Source organism: Lagenorhynchus albirostris, chromosome 2, assembly GCF_949774975.1.
Source record: "Lagenorhynchus albirostris chromosome 2, mLagAlb1.1, whole genome shotgun sequence".
Classification (NCBI taxonomy): Eukaryota; Metazoa; Chordata; class Mammalia; order Artiodactyla; family Delphinidae; genus Lagenorhynchus; species Lagenorhynchus albirostris.
In genome coordinates this window covers 73397086-73413148 of record NC_083096.1, presented here as the reverse complement: position 1 = coordinate 73413148, position 16063 = coordinate 73397086, and the positions used below count along the sequence as shown (strand labels likewise).

General features: G+C 49.2%; 3 protein-coding genes across 4 annotated transcripts in view; 1 reads left to right on the top strand and 2 right to left on the bottom strand.

The window, feature by feature from the left end:
- SMG5 (SMG5 nonsense mediated mRNA decay factor) overlaps nt 1-220 on the bottom strand; it is a 29489-nt gene extending 29269 nt beyond the window's left edge. Inside the window, exon 1 of the mRNA XM_060136181.1 lies at nt 201-220. The gene's annotated coding sequence lies outside the window, so the exon portion shown is untranslated. The remainder of the gene's footprint in view (nt 1-200) is intronic.
- Nucleotides 221-325: 105 nt separating this feature from the next.
- Nucleotides 326-6029, top strand: TMEM79 (transmembrane protein 79). Its single transcript, XM_060136198.1, has 4 exons — nt 326-443; nt 1237-2039; nt 2320-2533; nt 4963-6029. The coding sequence occupies exons 2-4, from the start codon at nt 1280-1282 to the stop codon at nt 5174-5176; spliced, it is 1188 nt and encodes a 395-aa protein (XP_059992181.1). The 5' UTR covers nt 326-443; nt 1237-1279; the 3' UTR covers nt 5177-6029.
- A 253-nt stretch (nt 6030-6282) lies between these two features.
- On the bottom strand, nt 6283-9264 carry GLMP (glycosylated lysosomal membrane protein). Of its 2 annotated transcripts, XM_060136200.1 has the most exons (6): nt 9149-9264; nt 8380-8637; nt 7976-8176; nt 7633-7851; nt 6903-7159; nt 6283-6788 (listed from the first exon to the last, which is right to left on the bottom strand). In XM_060136200.1, the coding sequence occupies exons 1-6, from the start codon at nt 9224-9226 to the stop codon at nt 6623-6625; spliced, it is 1179 nt and encodes a 392-aa protein (XP_059992183.1). In that variant the 5' UTR covers nt 9227-9264; the 3' UTR covers nt 6283-6622. The 2 variants fall into 2 exon arrangements, with proteins under 2 accessions (XP_059992183.1, XP_059992184.1); XM_060136201.1 differs by lacking the exon at nt 6903-7159.
- Between the last annotated feature and the right edge of the window lie 6799 nt (nt 9265-16063).

The window sequence follows — 16063 nt, the reverse complement described above, 5'->3', positions numbered from 1 at the left end:
TCTTGCTCTTTCCTGTGTCTGTGCCTAGCTAATAATAGGTGCTCAATAAATATTGAATGAATAAGTGTAGAAATTCAACCTCTTTTTGGGTATCCCAATCTACTCCAAGCACCCTCTGATGCTCAAACCCACTTCTTCCTCCTTTGCTTTCCTGTGCTGAGGGTTCCTACGCATCCCATGTTGCTAGGACACACACTTACCTCTATGATCAGCTGCACCCCCACTTTCAGAAAGGATGACGTCCTCCTTTAATGCTTTTTCTGTCGGCAGATTCAGCAGGGCGGGGCCTGCCCCTTTAAACTGGGCCGCACCTGCTCTGGTCAGACTGGTTTGGAGACACAGGTAAAGGGAGGGAGACTGAGAGGAATACTCGCAGAGCCAGCAGGGAGCTGGGCAGCTCCTTCCCGGACACTGGGGACCCTCTACCTCTCTCCAGATGGAAAGTAAGTGGGTGTCATGGGTCCAGACACTAAGGGTTAGGAGGTCCTTGAGGAGATGGAGAGAGGGGAATCAACCCCATCCAGAAGCAGGGAGATGGAAGGCGGCAGGGAGGGAAGAAAGACCAGAGAGGAGGCACGGGAAACAGTCTTGATTAGACTTAGAGATCAGAATGAACAGACTCAGGCCCTCCGGAGACGTTGTGGGTGGGTTACTGAGAAGTTTGGAAACTGACCAGGTATCCAGATTGGTGACAAAAGAACAGGATGCACTGCTGTTGCCAGTTCCTTGGGACAGATCTCTTGGCAAATCATTGGTATCAGTTGCCAGGAGAGTTCCAGTTGGGGATCTGCAGGGGAATGGGAGGTGTGGAGGTGAAGGGGCAGCTTCTCTGTCCCACAAGAATATCCTTAGCGGGAATAAAATCCTTGGCAAAATTCTAGACCTCTCCTTTTCCTCCCATTCCTGCATTAGGGTGGCCATGACCCCAGGGGTTTTGGTGGAGGGGGTAGAAGGCGTGGGTGGAGGCTGGCTGAGGCCACAGCTGCCAGCACCTGTGCCCCCTGACTCACCCTCTCCTGCTGAATAGCATTTGATGTCGAAAGGGTGCCTCCATTTCGGCTCTCACTTCCCTCCTGCCTCCCTCTGTTTCAACACCTTCCTCCGGACCATGTTCTCCCTAAGGTCCCAGAAAGGACTAAAGTCCATGAGGCCGGCTGCCCTGGAGACTTCCTGTTCTGTCAGCCCTTCCTGAGGGCCAGAGGATGGCAGCTTCTGAAAGAACTTTACTCCCTCCAGGGTGACATGACCTTGCGGTAGACCCCAGAAGTGAAGCCCCAGGATGACAGAACCCGAGACCCTGGCCCTGCTGGAAGTGAAGGGGCCGGAGGCCCTGGAGAAGAGCCCACCCCAGGCTTTGGTCCCCAATGGCCGGAAGCTGGAAGGGGAAGATGGGGTTGAGTCCCCTGGAGCTGAGTCCTCCAGAGCGGGATCTTCAGCTGGGTCTCCCACAGCCGGAGAGGGGACGGAGGATGGTCTAGACAGCACAGTAAGTGAGGCTGCCACCTTGCCCTGGGGGACTGGCCCCCAGCCCAGTGCCCCGTTCTCAGATCCCCCTGGCTGGAGGAACATTGAGCCTGAGCCCCTTAAGTCAGAGCCACCCACCAAGGTAGAGGAGTTGCCTGAAGATGACGCCAGCCTGCTGCCCGAGAAGGTGGCCCGGGCCTTCGTGCCCATCGACCTACAGTGCATTGAGCGGCGGCCCCAGGAAGACCTCATTGTGTGCTGTGAGGCCAGCGAGGGTGAGCGCCGCCAGACCTTCCTGCCCACCCGGGCCACCCACCCTGAGCCCCCGGAGCGCAAGTGGGCCGAGGCAGTGGTGAGGCCGCCTGGGTACTCCTGTGGGTGCTGCAGGGGACGTGGAGGCCATGAGGGGCTGAGGGCCATGGCCTCGGTGGGAGCCGCCCTCATCCTCTTCCCCTGCCTGCTCTATGGGGCATATGCCTTCCTGCCCTTCGATGCCCCGCGCCTGCCGACCATGAGTTCCCGCCTCATCTACACGCTGCGCTGCGGGGTCTTTGCCACCTTCCCCATTGTACTGGGTGAGCCTGGGCCCTGCAAGAAGGGAGGGGGCATGTGGGAGCTCGGCTGGAGGGCAGGGCCTGCCTGGCTTGGGGAGCAGGGGAGTTTCCCTTCACTAGACCTGGACCCTCAGGGCCTCCCACACCCTGTCACCCCCGTGTGCCCACCTCCTCCCAGGACCACCTCAGCCCCACCCACGGTGCAGAGCCCATGCCCATGAGCTCTCTGCTACAAGCCCTGCCTCCAGCTTCCTGCCTGCCGCTCCTCTCCTGACCCTATGTGTCCTCCAACCCTACCCAGGGATCCTGGTGTACGGGCTGAGCCTGTTGTGCTTTTCTGCCCTGCGGCCCTTTGGGGAGCCACGACGGGAGGTGGAGATCCACCGGCGATACGTGGCCCAGTCGGTCCAGCTCTTCATCCTCTACTTCTTCAACCTGGCCGTGCTTTCCACCTACCTGCCCCAAGACACCCTCAAACTGCTCCCTCTGCTCACTGGTCTCTTCGCCATCTCCCGGTGAGCTGGGGCTGGGGGTGGGGCAGAGGGAGGTGCTGGTGCTCAAGAGGCCCAGGCATCTGAATGTCTGGAGAGCCAGGGAGCTTTCTGGATTCTGCAGCAGCCCAAATGTGCACCCCGGAAAGTTGAGTCACTTTCTTCCTTGTACTTTACCTCACCTGGTAGCAGGTGATCAGCTCATATGTCTTTCATAAGAGACATGTATCAACCTAGAACTGGAAAGGCTTTCAGGTGTCACCTAGACCAACCTCCCACCCCTTGCGGCCACTCCTCTGTGGCACTCTGGTCAGGTGGCCACTGGCTGAACACTGGTTGAACAGCCCCTGTGACCAAGTGCTTAGTTCTTTGTAAGGCAGTCTTGTTTCATTTTTCAGAAGTCCTAATTATTAGAAAGTCCTTTTTTATATTGTGCTAAAAACTGCCGCCCTGACTCTGACCTCTGTAATTGCCTAGACAAATTCAGATCTTTGAAAACAGCTCTCAATTCCCCCACTCCAACACTCTGCTTCCCCAGTGTTTACTTTGCTAAATGGCCCTGGTCCCTTCACTATCCTGTGTCCTTCCCTCTAGGCAGGAAATTCTCCTGTCAAATGGGAGGGATGGGGGCTGGTCAAGGGTATTGTCCTGTTCATACAAGCCAAGGCCACATAGGTCTCATGGCAGCCTCATTACTCTGCTTTCATTTAGAATTTGTAGGCACCTGAAATCCTTAGGGGTGTTTTCACGTGAACTACTGTTAACCCAGAAGGCACCTTGGAATTTCTGAAGCCAAATGCAGGCTTTCCATTTTGTCCCCTAATACATTTCCTTTTGTTATTTTCCATAGAGCATTCCAGGTAGCTTTAACTGCTAAAGCATTCTTCCTATTTAGCTTAAATCTGTCTTCCTGTCACTTCTGACTGTAGTCTAGTGGTCATTTGTCCCACCAGCCTCCTGACCATCATTCAGCCCTGCAAGTTCTCCCAGTAGATGTTTCCCAAGATAAATATGTTCCTGCTCATGTAACTCAACCTCCCATCTCTCTCTCGGGGAATGCTGGTCTCAGACAGAAGTTGGTTTAAGCACCAAGAATCATCAGGGAGCTAAAGGACCAGCAATCGTCTGGTCCATCTCACCCATTTTACAGAGAGAAAGTGACTACAGATTGGGGGAGAAGACTCGCATAGGTCAGTCAGCAGCAGAGGCAGGACTAGAACCCAGGTCCCTTCCTTCTCTCATCCAGGGTCCTTCTTCCCTACCATGGGCAAGTTACTTAAGTATTTTGTGCCTCAGTTTCATCATCTGTAAAATGGAGTTATTGTGAAGATTAAGTGAGTTAATTCATGTAGAGTGCTTGCAACAGTCTAGTACTTGGTAAGTGTTCACTAAATGTGAACTTTCATATTATTATTATGCTATGCTGCCTCCTGGTGCAGTAGAAAAGCAGCAGTTACTCTTTCCTCCGTTTCCCAGGTAAAAAAAAATAGAGACATCACAATTTTGTAATAAGTGATCCTTCATATATTAAGAGGAAGCTGCTGCCCTCCTGCCACTGAGGAGTGTGTATTTTGAATGGATCTTCCAAGAGGGGAAATTTGGTTGTGCCTAGTCCATCCCTCTGGGCTTCAAGCTCTCTTGAAGCTGGTTTCCTTACTCTCTCCCTTCCCTGAGGGGCAGGAGATGGGGTGATGAACAGGCATGGGTTCAAACCATGGTTCTACTATTTCCCCAATGTGTGACTTTGGACCAGTCTTACTTAACCCTTTTGGAATCTTAGTTTCTTCATCTGCAAAAGGGGAAGTAAATACAATGGAATGTACTGCAGCTGTGAAATAATGAAGCTGTTTATATACTAATATAACACAATCTCCAAGATACATTAAATGAGGGGAAAAAATCAATGTGCAGAACAATCTCATATTTAGTATGCTACCAAACTTCCAAAAAAAAAGAGAAAAGGAAAACATAAATCTTTTCACTCATATAAACATCACGATGTACAAGAAACCGTAATACTGGATGTCTGGGGTGGGAGTGGAACAGAGGTGAGAAGGTGAAGGACGAGAATAGGGTATCTGGGAATCAGTAAAGGAAGACATTTTACTATACTCACTGGTACCTTTGAATTTTGAACCATGTAAACTAAACGTATACTGCCTACTCAAAATTTTTTAATTAAAATTTGAAAAGTACACAAAGAGGGAGGTGAACAATATTCACACTTCATAGAGATGCGGGGATCTAAATTAAATTAAACATTGCCCCTAAAGTAATTGGTACCATGCCTGGCACATGGTTAGTACATAAACACTGGCTGTCTTTAGAGGTATCAGTTGTGCTGACCAACACCCAGCTACTGCCTTCACTTTGTATTCTCCCCATCATCAGCCTGTTGCCAGTTAGCTCATGTACTCCCCTCAAGGAAAGCCCGATCTTTTCTTGCCTCCCAGGCTGATATACTGGCTGACCTTTGCCGTGGGCCGCTCCTTCCGAGGCTTTGGCTACGGCCTGACATTCCTGCCCCTGCTGTCCATGCTGGTGTGGAACCTCTACTATATGTTCGTGGTGGAGCCCGAACGCATGCTCACTGCCTCCGAGAGCCGCCTGGACTACCCTGACCACGCCCGCTCAGCCTCAGACTACAGGCCTCGCTCCTGGGGCTAAGCCGCCCCACCCCCTTGCTCCCAGCCCTGGTACCTGGGTGGGATGAACCCACCTACTGCCCCGGCAGGGGTCCCATCCAATCAGAGCCTGGACTGTCCCCTGCTCTCCGAGCTGGGGCACTCCCCTTCACCTTTGGAGCCTGGGACAATTAGGCGGGAGGGACTCAGACATTCTTTCAGGGAAAGAGGTGGACAGCCATATTCCTTAAGGATGCTGAGGACACAGGACCAGGAGCAGAGGCATGGTTCCTTCCTGAGCAGCCTCCCACCACTGCCGCTAGGGCCCACAATGGCTGGACTCTGCTCCACTCTCCAGCCTCCTGTAAGGCAGCCAGCAGAGCCACAGCCAAAACTCTGACCATTTCTGTGCTGGGTGTCCAAGCAGAGGGCCTCAAAGAGACTAGAAACCTTGCCCATGCCTAAAGGTAATGGCTGGCCATCAGATCAAATAGGACGTTCATGTCTGGTGAAAACCTTCTTGGGGACCTGTATTCAGGACCCTCCATGACTGGCCATATAGGCCCTTGAGCCTCAGTCAAGTCAATTACAGCTGTCCCAATCCAGTGTGGCTGCCTCCTCCCTTCCAACCCTTTAGGTCCCTGTAACCTTGCACCTCCATACTGCCCAGAAGTCATACCTCTCTCATGGGAAGAGGAGCAGACAGGGAAACCTGCCTCCCAGGAGGCGTGTATGTGTGTGTGTGTGTGTGTGTTTGTGTGTGTGTGTGTGCGTGTGTGCGTGAGTGCGTGCGCGCACACACCCACACCTGTGGTGGCTGGGAGTGGTGGGAAGACATAGTGGTTGATGTTAACCCCATGTGAATGTGTGTGTAACAATAAACAACTACCACTGTCTTCCTTGGCTCTTCCTTCGTGTTTGCGCCCTCGTCTCAAGTGTCCCTTCTTTGTTTGATTCAGACTGCACCAGGGACCTCCCAGCTGCACATGTTGAAGAGTGGCCGGCAAGAGCCTGGTCCCATGGCAAGGGAGAGAACTGGGCCTGGGGAAGAAATGGCGCTGCAAACAAGAAATTGCCTTCCATGCCCACCTCCAGCCCTCTCATTCCCTGGAACCAGACCCAGCAACACTCACACACTGGGAGACAAGGCCTGGGGAAAAACTTAGTCTATTTCATGCCCTCCAGGGTAGCAGACAAGTCAGAAGGCCTCTCATTTAGGCCTGTGAGTCCCATTCAAGGGAAATGGGGGGGTGGAGGGGCGGGGAGGCAACGAGGAGGGGACCCTCCCTCTAGCAATCACTCTGTCCCTGGTCCCTCCTCAAAGTTTGAAGGAAGCCCCACCTGGGTCCGCAGGAAGTTGAGGCTGGTCTCTGAGGTTCTGCAGAAAAGCAAGATGCGAAAAGGGAGCAGCTGGCTAGGAATACTGACCCTCAAACCTGCAGACCAGCAAGGCAGTTCCAGTAATGTCCTTCCCTCTAGAGAGCAGGCCTCAGTTTATAGGCTGATATTCTGAGTACCGCTTGTGGCCCAGCAGCAGAAACACGCCTCCTGCCAGCAGCATGAGCGCTGGAGCACCCAGGGCCACTGCCATGATGCCTAGGACTAGCGAGGACAAGGCATCTACTGGAGGGGTGCCCACACCCAGGAGCATGGACCTAGAGCGAGCAGAGTGAGAAAGAGAGGTGAGCAGGCTTAGCGGGGAAGGCCGAGAGGCCCAACCCTCCTCCACTTCGACCTCCCAAACCCTTGGCCCAGGCCCTGACTCTCACCAGCTGAGGTAGTGTTTGTCCCAGTAGCCAGGGCCTGTGGAAGTCCCAAATGTCAGATTGAAGGCACAGAAGTTGTTCTGGGACCCAAAGAAGGCTCGGACAATGGGTGACTGGGGGAGAAGGTATGCCAAGGTGGGGTAAAGAGGGGAAGCTTGGCAGGGCATGGCTGATTCCCGGCCCCCCTGCTTCTGAGAGAAAGCCACTGGTCGCCACTGCATGAAGCCTGATGGGAGGGAGCCCCATAGCAGCTGGTCCAACTGGGGAGAAAGGCAAACAGGCAGGATGAGGACGACCAGAAAGATGCCCGACCTTTCTGTTCCCCCACCCTTTCCCAGCCTCTGTCTGTCACGAGTTGTCCTGAATCCTAGGCCTGGTTCTAGAACTCACAGGCTGTTTGCATCGATCTCTCCTCTGTAGAAAGGGGAGCTGGACTGGATGGCACTGGGTCCTCTTCCAGCCTCAACACTCAGCAAGCCTGCACTCAGCTCCCTCCTTTGGGCCCCCGGGCCCTTGCAAATCCCATCTGTCAGAGCACTAGTCACACTGTACTGCCTTCCCTCTGGCTCCTCCACTGAGAGCAGAGACTGGGCTAATTCATTAGCACAGTGCCCAGCACTTAAAGGAGCTGAGTGAAGTGTTGCTAAATAGTAAATGGTTGAATGATTCTCTGAGGTCCTAATGGGGTCCCCCTTCACCCCACACCCATCTGCTTCTCTGCTGGAAGCCTGACCTGGAAGACGGCAGGTGCATATTCATCATCGATGGAGTGCTGCTCCTGCACTGAGGGGCAGTCAGGGCCATGGCCCGACGTGGCTACCTCCAGCCCAAACAAGGAGTGGTTTCCCCGGGGAGAGGCCCCAACCAGGTCCACCTCTAGCTGGCAGGTGTCCGCTGTGTGCAGGAGGCGAGGGGGTTGGGCCGGTCGGCCAGATCCGGAGAAGGCCTGAACCTAGGATGGAAGAGGCATGGGAGGTGTGGGAAGCAGGTGGATGCCTGTGTTTGAAGGCAACCCCCATCATTAACTCCCACCCTCGTAAACCAGCCTTTTGAGTTCTGATTCCCCATACCCTTACCCTGAAGGCCAGGCTGCCACTGGCAAAAGCCCCAGTGGGGTCGTGAATGGGGTGGCCTCGAAATGTGGCACTCAGGGTGGCAGGATCCAATGAGTCAGTGATGTTGTCCCAGGAGAAATCGGCCAAGGAGTATGGGGGATATGATTTTCCTGGAGGCTTTGCGGCTGCATCGGATGTGTCGGTGCTGTCAAACTCAAACAGCTGGCGGGTGGGGGTGCGGAGGGACTAGGCTTGCCTGAGTCCAGCTTTCTCCTGAATCACCACCACCACCCGTTCACTGGCCCCACCCCAGGCTCTCATACCTGACTCGACTTCACCTACCCCCAGTCTTCAGTTTCTCCCTCTAACTCGAATGAACCCTCACCTCTGCACTCTTCCCCTTGGTTCTCCCCCAACCTCCTCACCCTGGTAAAGACGATGGCAGAAGAAAACTGGATGCTCTCCTTGGGGAGCACCATGAGACCCCCGTCAGGCTCAGAGGAAATCAGGAGGGTCCAGTTGACACTCAGGGTGCTGTTGGGGGTGTTAGTGGCCACCAGCAGCACGGCTGGGGGTCCCAGGCTGCTCCACACATAGTGCAGGGTGGAAGTGGCACCCACTGCCCGGATATGAAGCAGGTTCTGGGAAGGGTCCAGACAGTCAGAGATGACCTTCAGAGACACCTGGAACATGGAGCAGTGGAGGGTCAAGCAAAGAGGATCAGGGAGAGACACAGAGCAAAGAAGTTTGGGGATAAGGAGAGGGGCCTTGGAAAATGATGAGGAAAGGGTGGGACCTTGGGGGCCTAGGCAAGAGGAATGCTTGTGGGAGCTAACAGAACCTTCTTGTAAAGGGCAGAGGTTGGGTGGAGGAGAGGTGGGTAGAGCCAGAACTGCCTTGACCCTGGTGGAGAGATCAGGGCACAGGGCTGAGAGGAAGAAAGAAATCCAACACTTGTTTGGACCTGGCTCACTCAGAACTAAGTCAAGGTCCAGGTTTCACCAGAAGACAGGAAGCTCTCACATCCACCCTGCTCCACAATCCTGTCCCGTGACCCATGGCTGCTCCGACCCCCAGTTTGAAAAACTCTTTTGTCAATGCAAGCACACTCCACCCCCACCAATTGTTTGCCCTAGATTCCAACCACCCTTCAAGGTAGCATATCCGGAAACACCTACTGCTCTAGCCCCTCACCTGGCGGGTCTCCTCCCCCAGAAGGCCAAACGGAGCTGCTGTCAGAAGTAGGCTCAGGAGGAGCACGGCGCTCCTCATAGCTTCTCATGCAGTCCCAACTTCAGAAGGCGGAAGAGACGCTGAAATCATGTGACTCACAGATTCAGCTGATCTCTTTAAAGGGCGGGACCATCACAACAGTTCTTAAAGAGACCGCCTCCCTTAACCCAGATTTGTGAGTGAGAATAGAATCAGAAAGGTTAGGAGTTCGTCATCCCCAACTGACCTGGCAAGCAAGTCTTCCCAGGCTAGATCTGCAGACATACTCCCAACCTCTCCTACCCAACTGGTCCCGCTAAAGTTACCTATAAGCAGGCATGATGTCTGGATTCAACATCCAAATGTAATCTATAGAATGACTCTGTGGCAGGGAAGGCACTGAGAAGAATTTGAAGGAATTCGATGGAAGAGATAGCACACCTCAGAGGGTTCTTTTTGTCACTTTTTAATATTTATTGAGCCCCCAGCTATGCAGGTTCTTGTCCTGGAAGAGCTCACCATTTTATTGTGGAGAAAAGAAACCTCAGAAAACAGGACATGAAAGTGATACATAATTGTCATAGGAGGGAGTTCATGTCTGGCTGAATGAATGCACTTTTTATTTTTCTTGGTTTTTTTCTTTAATTTTTAAATTTTATGTATATTTTGGCTGCGTTGGGTCTTTGTTGCTGTGCGCGGGCTTTCTCTAGTTGCGGCAAGTGGGGGCTAATCTTCGTTGCGGTGCACGGGCTTCTCATTGTGGTGGCTTCTCTTGTTGCGGATCACAGGCTCTAGGTGCATGGGCTTCACAGCGACGCGTGAGCCCTAGAGCGCACAGGCTTCAGTAGTTGCAGCACGTGGGCTCAGTAGCTGTGGCGCACAGGCTTAGTTGTTCTGCAGCATGTGGGATCTTCCATGACCAGGGATCGAACCTGTGTGCCCTGTATTGGCAGGCGGATTCCTAATCATTGCGCCACCTGGGAAGTCCTTTCTTGTTTTTTTGTTTTTGGTTTGTTTGTTTGTTTTGCCTAATCCTAAAATTATTCTGGCTAATAAAAAATGCATACAGTACAATATTCATAAGGTACCAAAGGGTACCACCCCTATTCCCCAGCAACCTGGGTCCTTCCTTGAGACAACCACTATTATCAGTTTCTCATGTGTCCTTCATAAAATATTCTATGCATGCTCGAGTGTATGTTTTGTTGGGGTTTTTTTGGCCGCGCCATGTGGCATCTGGGATCTTAGTTCCCTGACCAGGGATCGAACCCGTGCCCCCTGCAGTGGAAGTGCAGTCTTAACCACTGGACTGCCAGGGAACTCCCTCAAGTGTGTGTGTGTGTGTGCACACTTGATAATACATATATACATATACATATATACACACATATATATGTATAATAAGATACAATGGAATCCACTGTTCTGCAGTTTGTTTTTTCACTTATACATTGAGGAATGTTCTGTATCAATGCACTTGGAGTTGTCTCATTCTCCAGTCTTTCATTGCAGGGTGGACGTTCCATGGGTATATTTAGCCAGAACCTTGATAGTATCCAACATTTTGCTACGGCAAACAACACTGAAAGGAATATCCCTGTATGAAAAGCATTTCATACATATTTGTAACCAAATCTATAGGATAAACACCCAGGAGTAGAATTGCCCAGTCAAGTTGCCCTCTATGAGGTTCATCAATTGACACTCACACCATGTCTGAGAGCCCATTTCCCCCACACCCTGGCAAGTGCTTACCAAACTTAATTTGCATTTCCCTATGAATAAGGTTAAACATCTCTTCATGCTTTATTAGTCATTTATTTTTTGCTTCTCTGGAGCTATTTATACACTTTGCCTATTTTTCTGAGGCCCTATCTTCTTTTTTTTTTTTTTTTTTTTTTGCAGTAAGCGGGCTTCTCACTGTTGTGGCCTCTCCCGTTGCGGAGCACAGGCTCCAGACACGCAGGCTCAGCGGCCATGGCTCACGGGCCTAGCCGGTCCGCGGCATGTGGGATCTCCCCGAACCGGGGCACGAACCCGTGTCCCCTGCATCGGCAGGCGGACTCTCAACCACTGCGCCACCAGGGAAGCCCGGCCCTATCTGCTTAATGGCCAAGTGCTAAAAGTTCAAGGAAATCAACTCTTGTATTGTTGCAAACATCATCCTCCCTCTCCCATTTGTTCTTTTTTTGCCATGCAAATATTCTATGTAGTTACATTTATTATTTTTCCCCACTCTGATAAGTATTTATTTATTTACTTACTTACTTACTTACAGCCACACTGTGCAACTTGCAGGATCTTAGTTCCCTGACCAGGGATGGAACCCGCGCCCTTGGTAGTGAAAGCGCAGAGTCCTAACCACTGGATTGCCAGGGAATTCCCCTGGTAAGTATGTTTTTAAATCTCGTGTCTTCTTCTAGTACTCTTATATTTAAATCTTTCAGTCGCCTGGAATTAATTTTGCTGTAATAAATGAAGAAAGGATCCAATTTAATTTTTTCCCCAAATGGCTACTCTAGGATAAACTAAAGTTTCCTTAAAAACTTTCATTTTTCTGGCCTTACTACCCAAAGCAATCTACAGATTTAATGCGATCCCTATCAAATTACCCATGACATTTTTCACAGAACTAGAACAAATAATCCTAAAATGTACATGGAAGCATAAAAGACCCAGAATTGCCAAAGCAATCCTTAGGAAAAAGAACAAAGTAGGAAGCATTGCCTTCCCAGACTTCGGACAATACTACAAAGCTATGGTAATCAAAACAGTGTGGTATTGGACTTCCCTGGTGGTCCAGTGGTTAAGACTCCATGCTTCCACTGCAGGGGGCGAGGGTTCAGTCCCTGGTTAGGGAACTAAGATCCCACAATCTGTGCAGTATGGCCAAAAAATTAAAAAAAAAAAAGATACCAGCGTGGTATTGGCACAAAAACAGATGGAACAGAATAGAGAGCCCAGAAATAAACCCACACACCTATAGATAATTAATCTTTGACAAAGGAGGCAAGAACATACAATGGGGAAAACACAGTATCTTCAGCAAGTGGTGTTGGAAAAGTTATACAGCCACGTGTAAATCAATGAAGTTAGAACACACCCTCACACCATACTCAAAAGAAACCTCAAAATGGCTTAAGACTTAAATATAAGACATGACACCATAAAACTCCTAGAAGAGAACATAGGCAAAACATTCTCTGACATAAATTGTACCAATGTTTTCTTAGGTCAGTCTCCCAAGGCAACAGAAATAAAAGCAAAAATAAACAAATGGGACCTAATCAAACTTACAAGCTTCTGTACAAAGGAAACCATAAACAAAACGAAAAGACAACCTATGTACTGGGGGAAAATATCTGCAAATGATGCAACCAACAAGGGATTAATTTCCAAAATATACAAACAGCTCATACAACTCCATAACAAAAAAACAAACAACCCAATTGAAAAATGGGCAGAAGACCTAAATAGACATTTCTCCAAAGAAGACATACAGATGGCCAATAGGCATATGAAAAGATGCTCATCATTGCTAATTATTAAAGAAATGCAAATCAAAACTACAGTAAATCAACCATACTGCAATAAAAATTAATTATACATAAAGAAAAACATACAATGAGGTACCACCTCACACCAGTCAGAATGGCCATCATTAAAAAGTTTACAAGGGCACTTTCCTGATGGTCCAGTGGTTAAGACTCCGTGCTTCCACTGCAGGCAGCACAGGTTCGATCCCTGGTTGGGAAACTAAGATCCCACATATCGCACAGTGCGGCTAGAAAAAAGAAAAAGAAAAAAAGTCTACAAATAATAAATTTTGGAGAGAGGGTGGAAAAAAGAGAACCCTCTTACACTGTTGGTGGGAACAGAAATTGGTGCAGCCACTATGGGAAACAGTATGGAGGTTCCTCAAAAAACTAAAAATAGAGTTGCCATGTGATCCAGCAATCCCACTACTGGACATACACCCAAACAAAACTATAATTTAAAAAGATACATGCACCCCCTATAGCAGCACTATTTACAATTGCCAAGACACACAATGGAATATTATCCATAAAAAAGAATGAAATAGTGCCACTTGCAGCAACATAGATGGACCTAGAGATTACCGTACTAAGCGAAGTAACTTAGAAAAAGACAAGGACCATATGATATCACTTACATGTGGAATCTAAAATACAACACAGGACTTCCCTGGCGGTCCAGTGGTTAAGAATCTGTGCTTCCACTGCAGGGGGCACGGGTTCGATCCCTGGTGAGGGAAATAAGATCCCACATGCTGTGTGGTGTGGCCAAAAAAGAAAGAAAAAAAAACCCCCACAAATGAACATATCTACGGAACAGAAACAGACTCACAGACGTAGAGAACAGACTTGTGGTTGTTAGTAAGGGGTGGGGGTCGGGGAGGGAAGGATTGGGAATTTGGGATTAGCATATGCATACTATCACATACAGAATGGATAAACAAGGTCCTACTGTATATAGCACAAGGAACTACATTCATTATCCTGTGATAAACCAGAATGGAAAAGAATACGAAAAAGATGTCACTTTGCTGTACAACAGAAGCAGCCACATAGCACAGGCAGATCAGCTTGGTGCTTTGTGACCGCCTAGAGGGGTGGGACAGGGAGTGTGGGAGGGAGATGCAAAAGGGAGGAGATATGGGGATATATGTATATGTATAGCTGATTCACTTTGTTATAAAGCAGAAACTAACACACCATTGTAAAGCAATTGTATTTCAATAAAGATGTTAAAAAAAATTTAGAGAAGTTATAATGCCATGAGAAAATGCCTCTGACCCCAATGCTAAGTGAAACTAACAGATGAGAAAAATGTTCTATATGTGTTGAGCTTTTTCTGTTCCTATTTGTTTTGTTTTTCTTTTTCAATAAATAAAGTTTTGCACAGAAATAAGACTGGAAGTAAAAATAACAAAATACTAACAGTGGTTGGATTCAGATAAAGGGGCTTTGGATTCTTTAGAAAATCATTTCTATTTTTCTGTATTTAATATTCTTTTGGAACTTTAAAACAATCTTAAATCAACTATACTTCAATAAAACTTAAAAAAAATCTTTTCACTTTTCTTGAGAAAAAAAGTACTTGTACCCTCTGAGGTTATCAACTCTGGACTTGACAAGCAAGGATATAAGCAAGAGTCTTGGCTGAGTTCAAAGGGTTTCGGTAAATAATTCAAGCCTCCCCACCACCCCCAATACACCACTTTTGGGGGGCGGGGTGTGGAATAGGACTTACTTGAATCCAGGAATTTGCCAGGGAAGAACCATGACAAAGTCAAGGTGGCAGCAAAGTTGTGTTCATGGAATCATTTAGAGTTCACGCAGGCAACAAAGTGGCTTGGATAGCCTTTAATCACTTTTAAATTTAGCCTTTGAACAGCACAGAGGGGCTCTGAAAGCTAGACTGAAGAGTACAGATTGATCTAACATGCCAGGAGGAATTTTCATAGGTTCAGGAGACTTTGTAAGTCTTAAAAGAATAAAGAGGCACTGATGACAGGAGGGAAGACTACTATGTACAATTATCCAAGTGCTTAACCATTACAGCTGAAACCAGAATGGACCCAGAAAGGTGTTAAGGAACAAATGGGAGGCAATTCCTCCCTCCACAACTTCCAAGCACTACTTCTTCAAGATATTTTTATCTACTTGAGAATTAACTCATCTTTCTTTAAGGTCTTAAAGCTCTGAGGGAATTAACACTGCAAGTAAAGACACAGGGATTTCAGCAAAAGATAGGTAGGCTTATTTCAGAGCCTCTCATTGAAGAGAAAAAGCTGAAGACTTCATTTTTTTTTTAATTTTATTTTTGGCCGCGTTGGGTCTTCGTTACTGTGAGGGCTTCCTCTAGTTGCAGCGAGCACAGGCTTCCCACTGCAGTGGCTTCTCTTATTGTGGAACACGGGTTCTAGGCACATGGGCTTCAGTGGTGTGGCACACGGGCTCAGGAGTTGTGGCTTGTGGCTCTAGAGCGCAGGCTCAGTAGTTGTGGCGCATGACCAGTGTCCCCTACACTGGCAGGTGGACTCCTAACCACTGTGCCACCAGGTAAGTCCCAAGCTGAAGACTTTAGACTGGGTTAAGCAGGAAGCTGAATACTAGGCATGAACAGAGTCTCCAGAAGCCCTTTTCCACAGCACACCTCTGTTCAGGCAGCACAGCCGGCTGTGAATGCACTTATAGAGGCAGACTGCCTACACAGGAATTCTAGGTCTGCCATTTATCAGCTTTGGGACCCCTGGACAAGCTACTTTATGCTTTGGATTCCCCATCATAAAATGGGGTTATTACCTACCTTATAGGGTCCTTTTGAGGATATGCAAAGTGAACAGAACGAATCTATTATACAATAGGCAATGTGTGCTAGCTATTATTATTCTACCTAGTATTCAACTTAGTAACACTAAGTCCCGTGGTCAGGGAGGAGACACAGTCTGATTGCATGAGTCATGAGGACAAAGGGGACAGTGGAAGGCCCAGAGGAAGGACTCCAAAGAAATCAAAGGCTAGCCCCACCTAGCTTCCAGCATCTCAGGGCCACTATATTTTTTTTTTGTCTTGATAAAAACAAAGCACAAAATGGGACTTACATCTTTTGTTTCTGCTTACAGGGAAAGCAGAGGTCCTACTGTGACACAAGCATGCCAGGAAAATAAGCCAGCAAGCCAAAATAGACTGGAATCAAGAACACCACTGGGGGCTTCCCTGGTGGCGCAGTGGTTGAGAGTCCACCTGCCAATGCAGGGGGCGCGCGCTTGCGCCCTGGTCCGGGAAGATCCCACATGCCATGGAGCGGCTGGACCCGTGAGCCATGGCCGCTGAGCCTGCGCGTCCGAAGCCTGTGCTCCGCAACGGGAGA

Coding starts and splice junctions, on each gene's coding strand:
- TMEM79 (XM_060136198.1), top strand. CDS start 1,280: ATGACAGAACCCGAGACCCTGGCCCTGCTGGAAGTGAAGGGGCCGGAG. Junction 2,040..2,319: donor CACCTTCCCCATTGTACTGG/GTGAGCCTGGGC, acceptor AACCCTACCCAG/GGATCCTGGTGTACGGGCTG. Junction 2,534..4,962: donor GGTCTCTTCGCCATCTCCCG/GTGAGCTGGGGC, acceptor CTTGCCTCCCAG/GCTGATATACTGGCTGACCT.
- GLMP (XM_060136200.1), bottom strand. CDS start 9,226: ATGAGGAGCGCCGTGCTCCTCCTGAGCCTACTTCTGACAGCAGCTCCG. Junction 8,177..8,379: donor CTGCCATCGTCTTTACCAGG/GTGAGGAGGTTG, acceptor CCCACCCGCCAG/CTGTTTGAGTTTGACAGCAC. Junction 6,789..6,902: donor GACAAACACTACCTCAGCTG/GTGAGAGTCAGG, acceptor TGCTCGCTCTAG/GTCCATGCTCCTGGGTGTGG.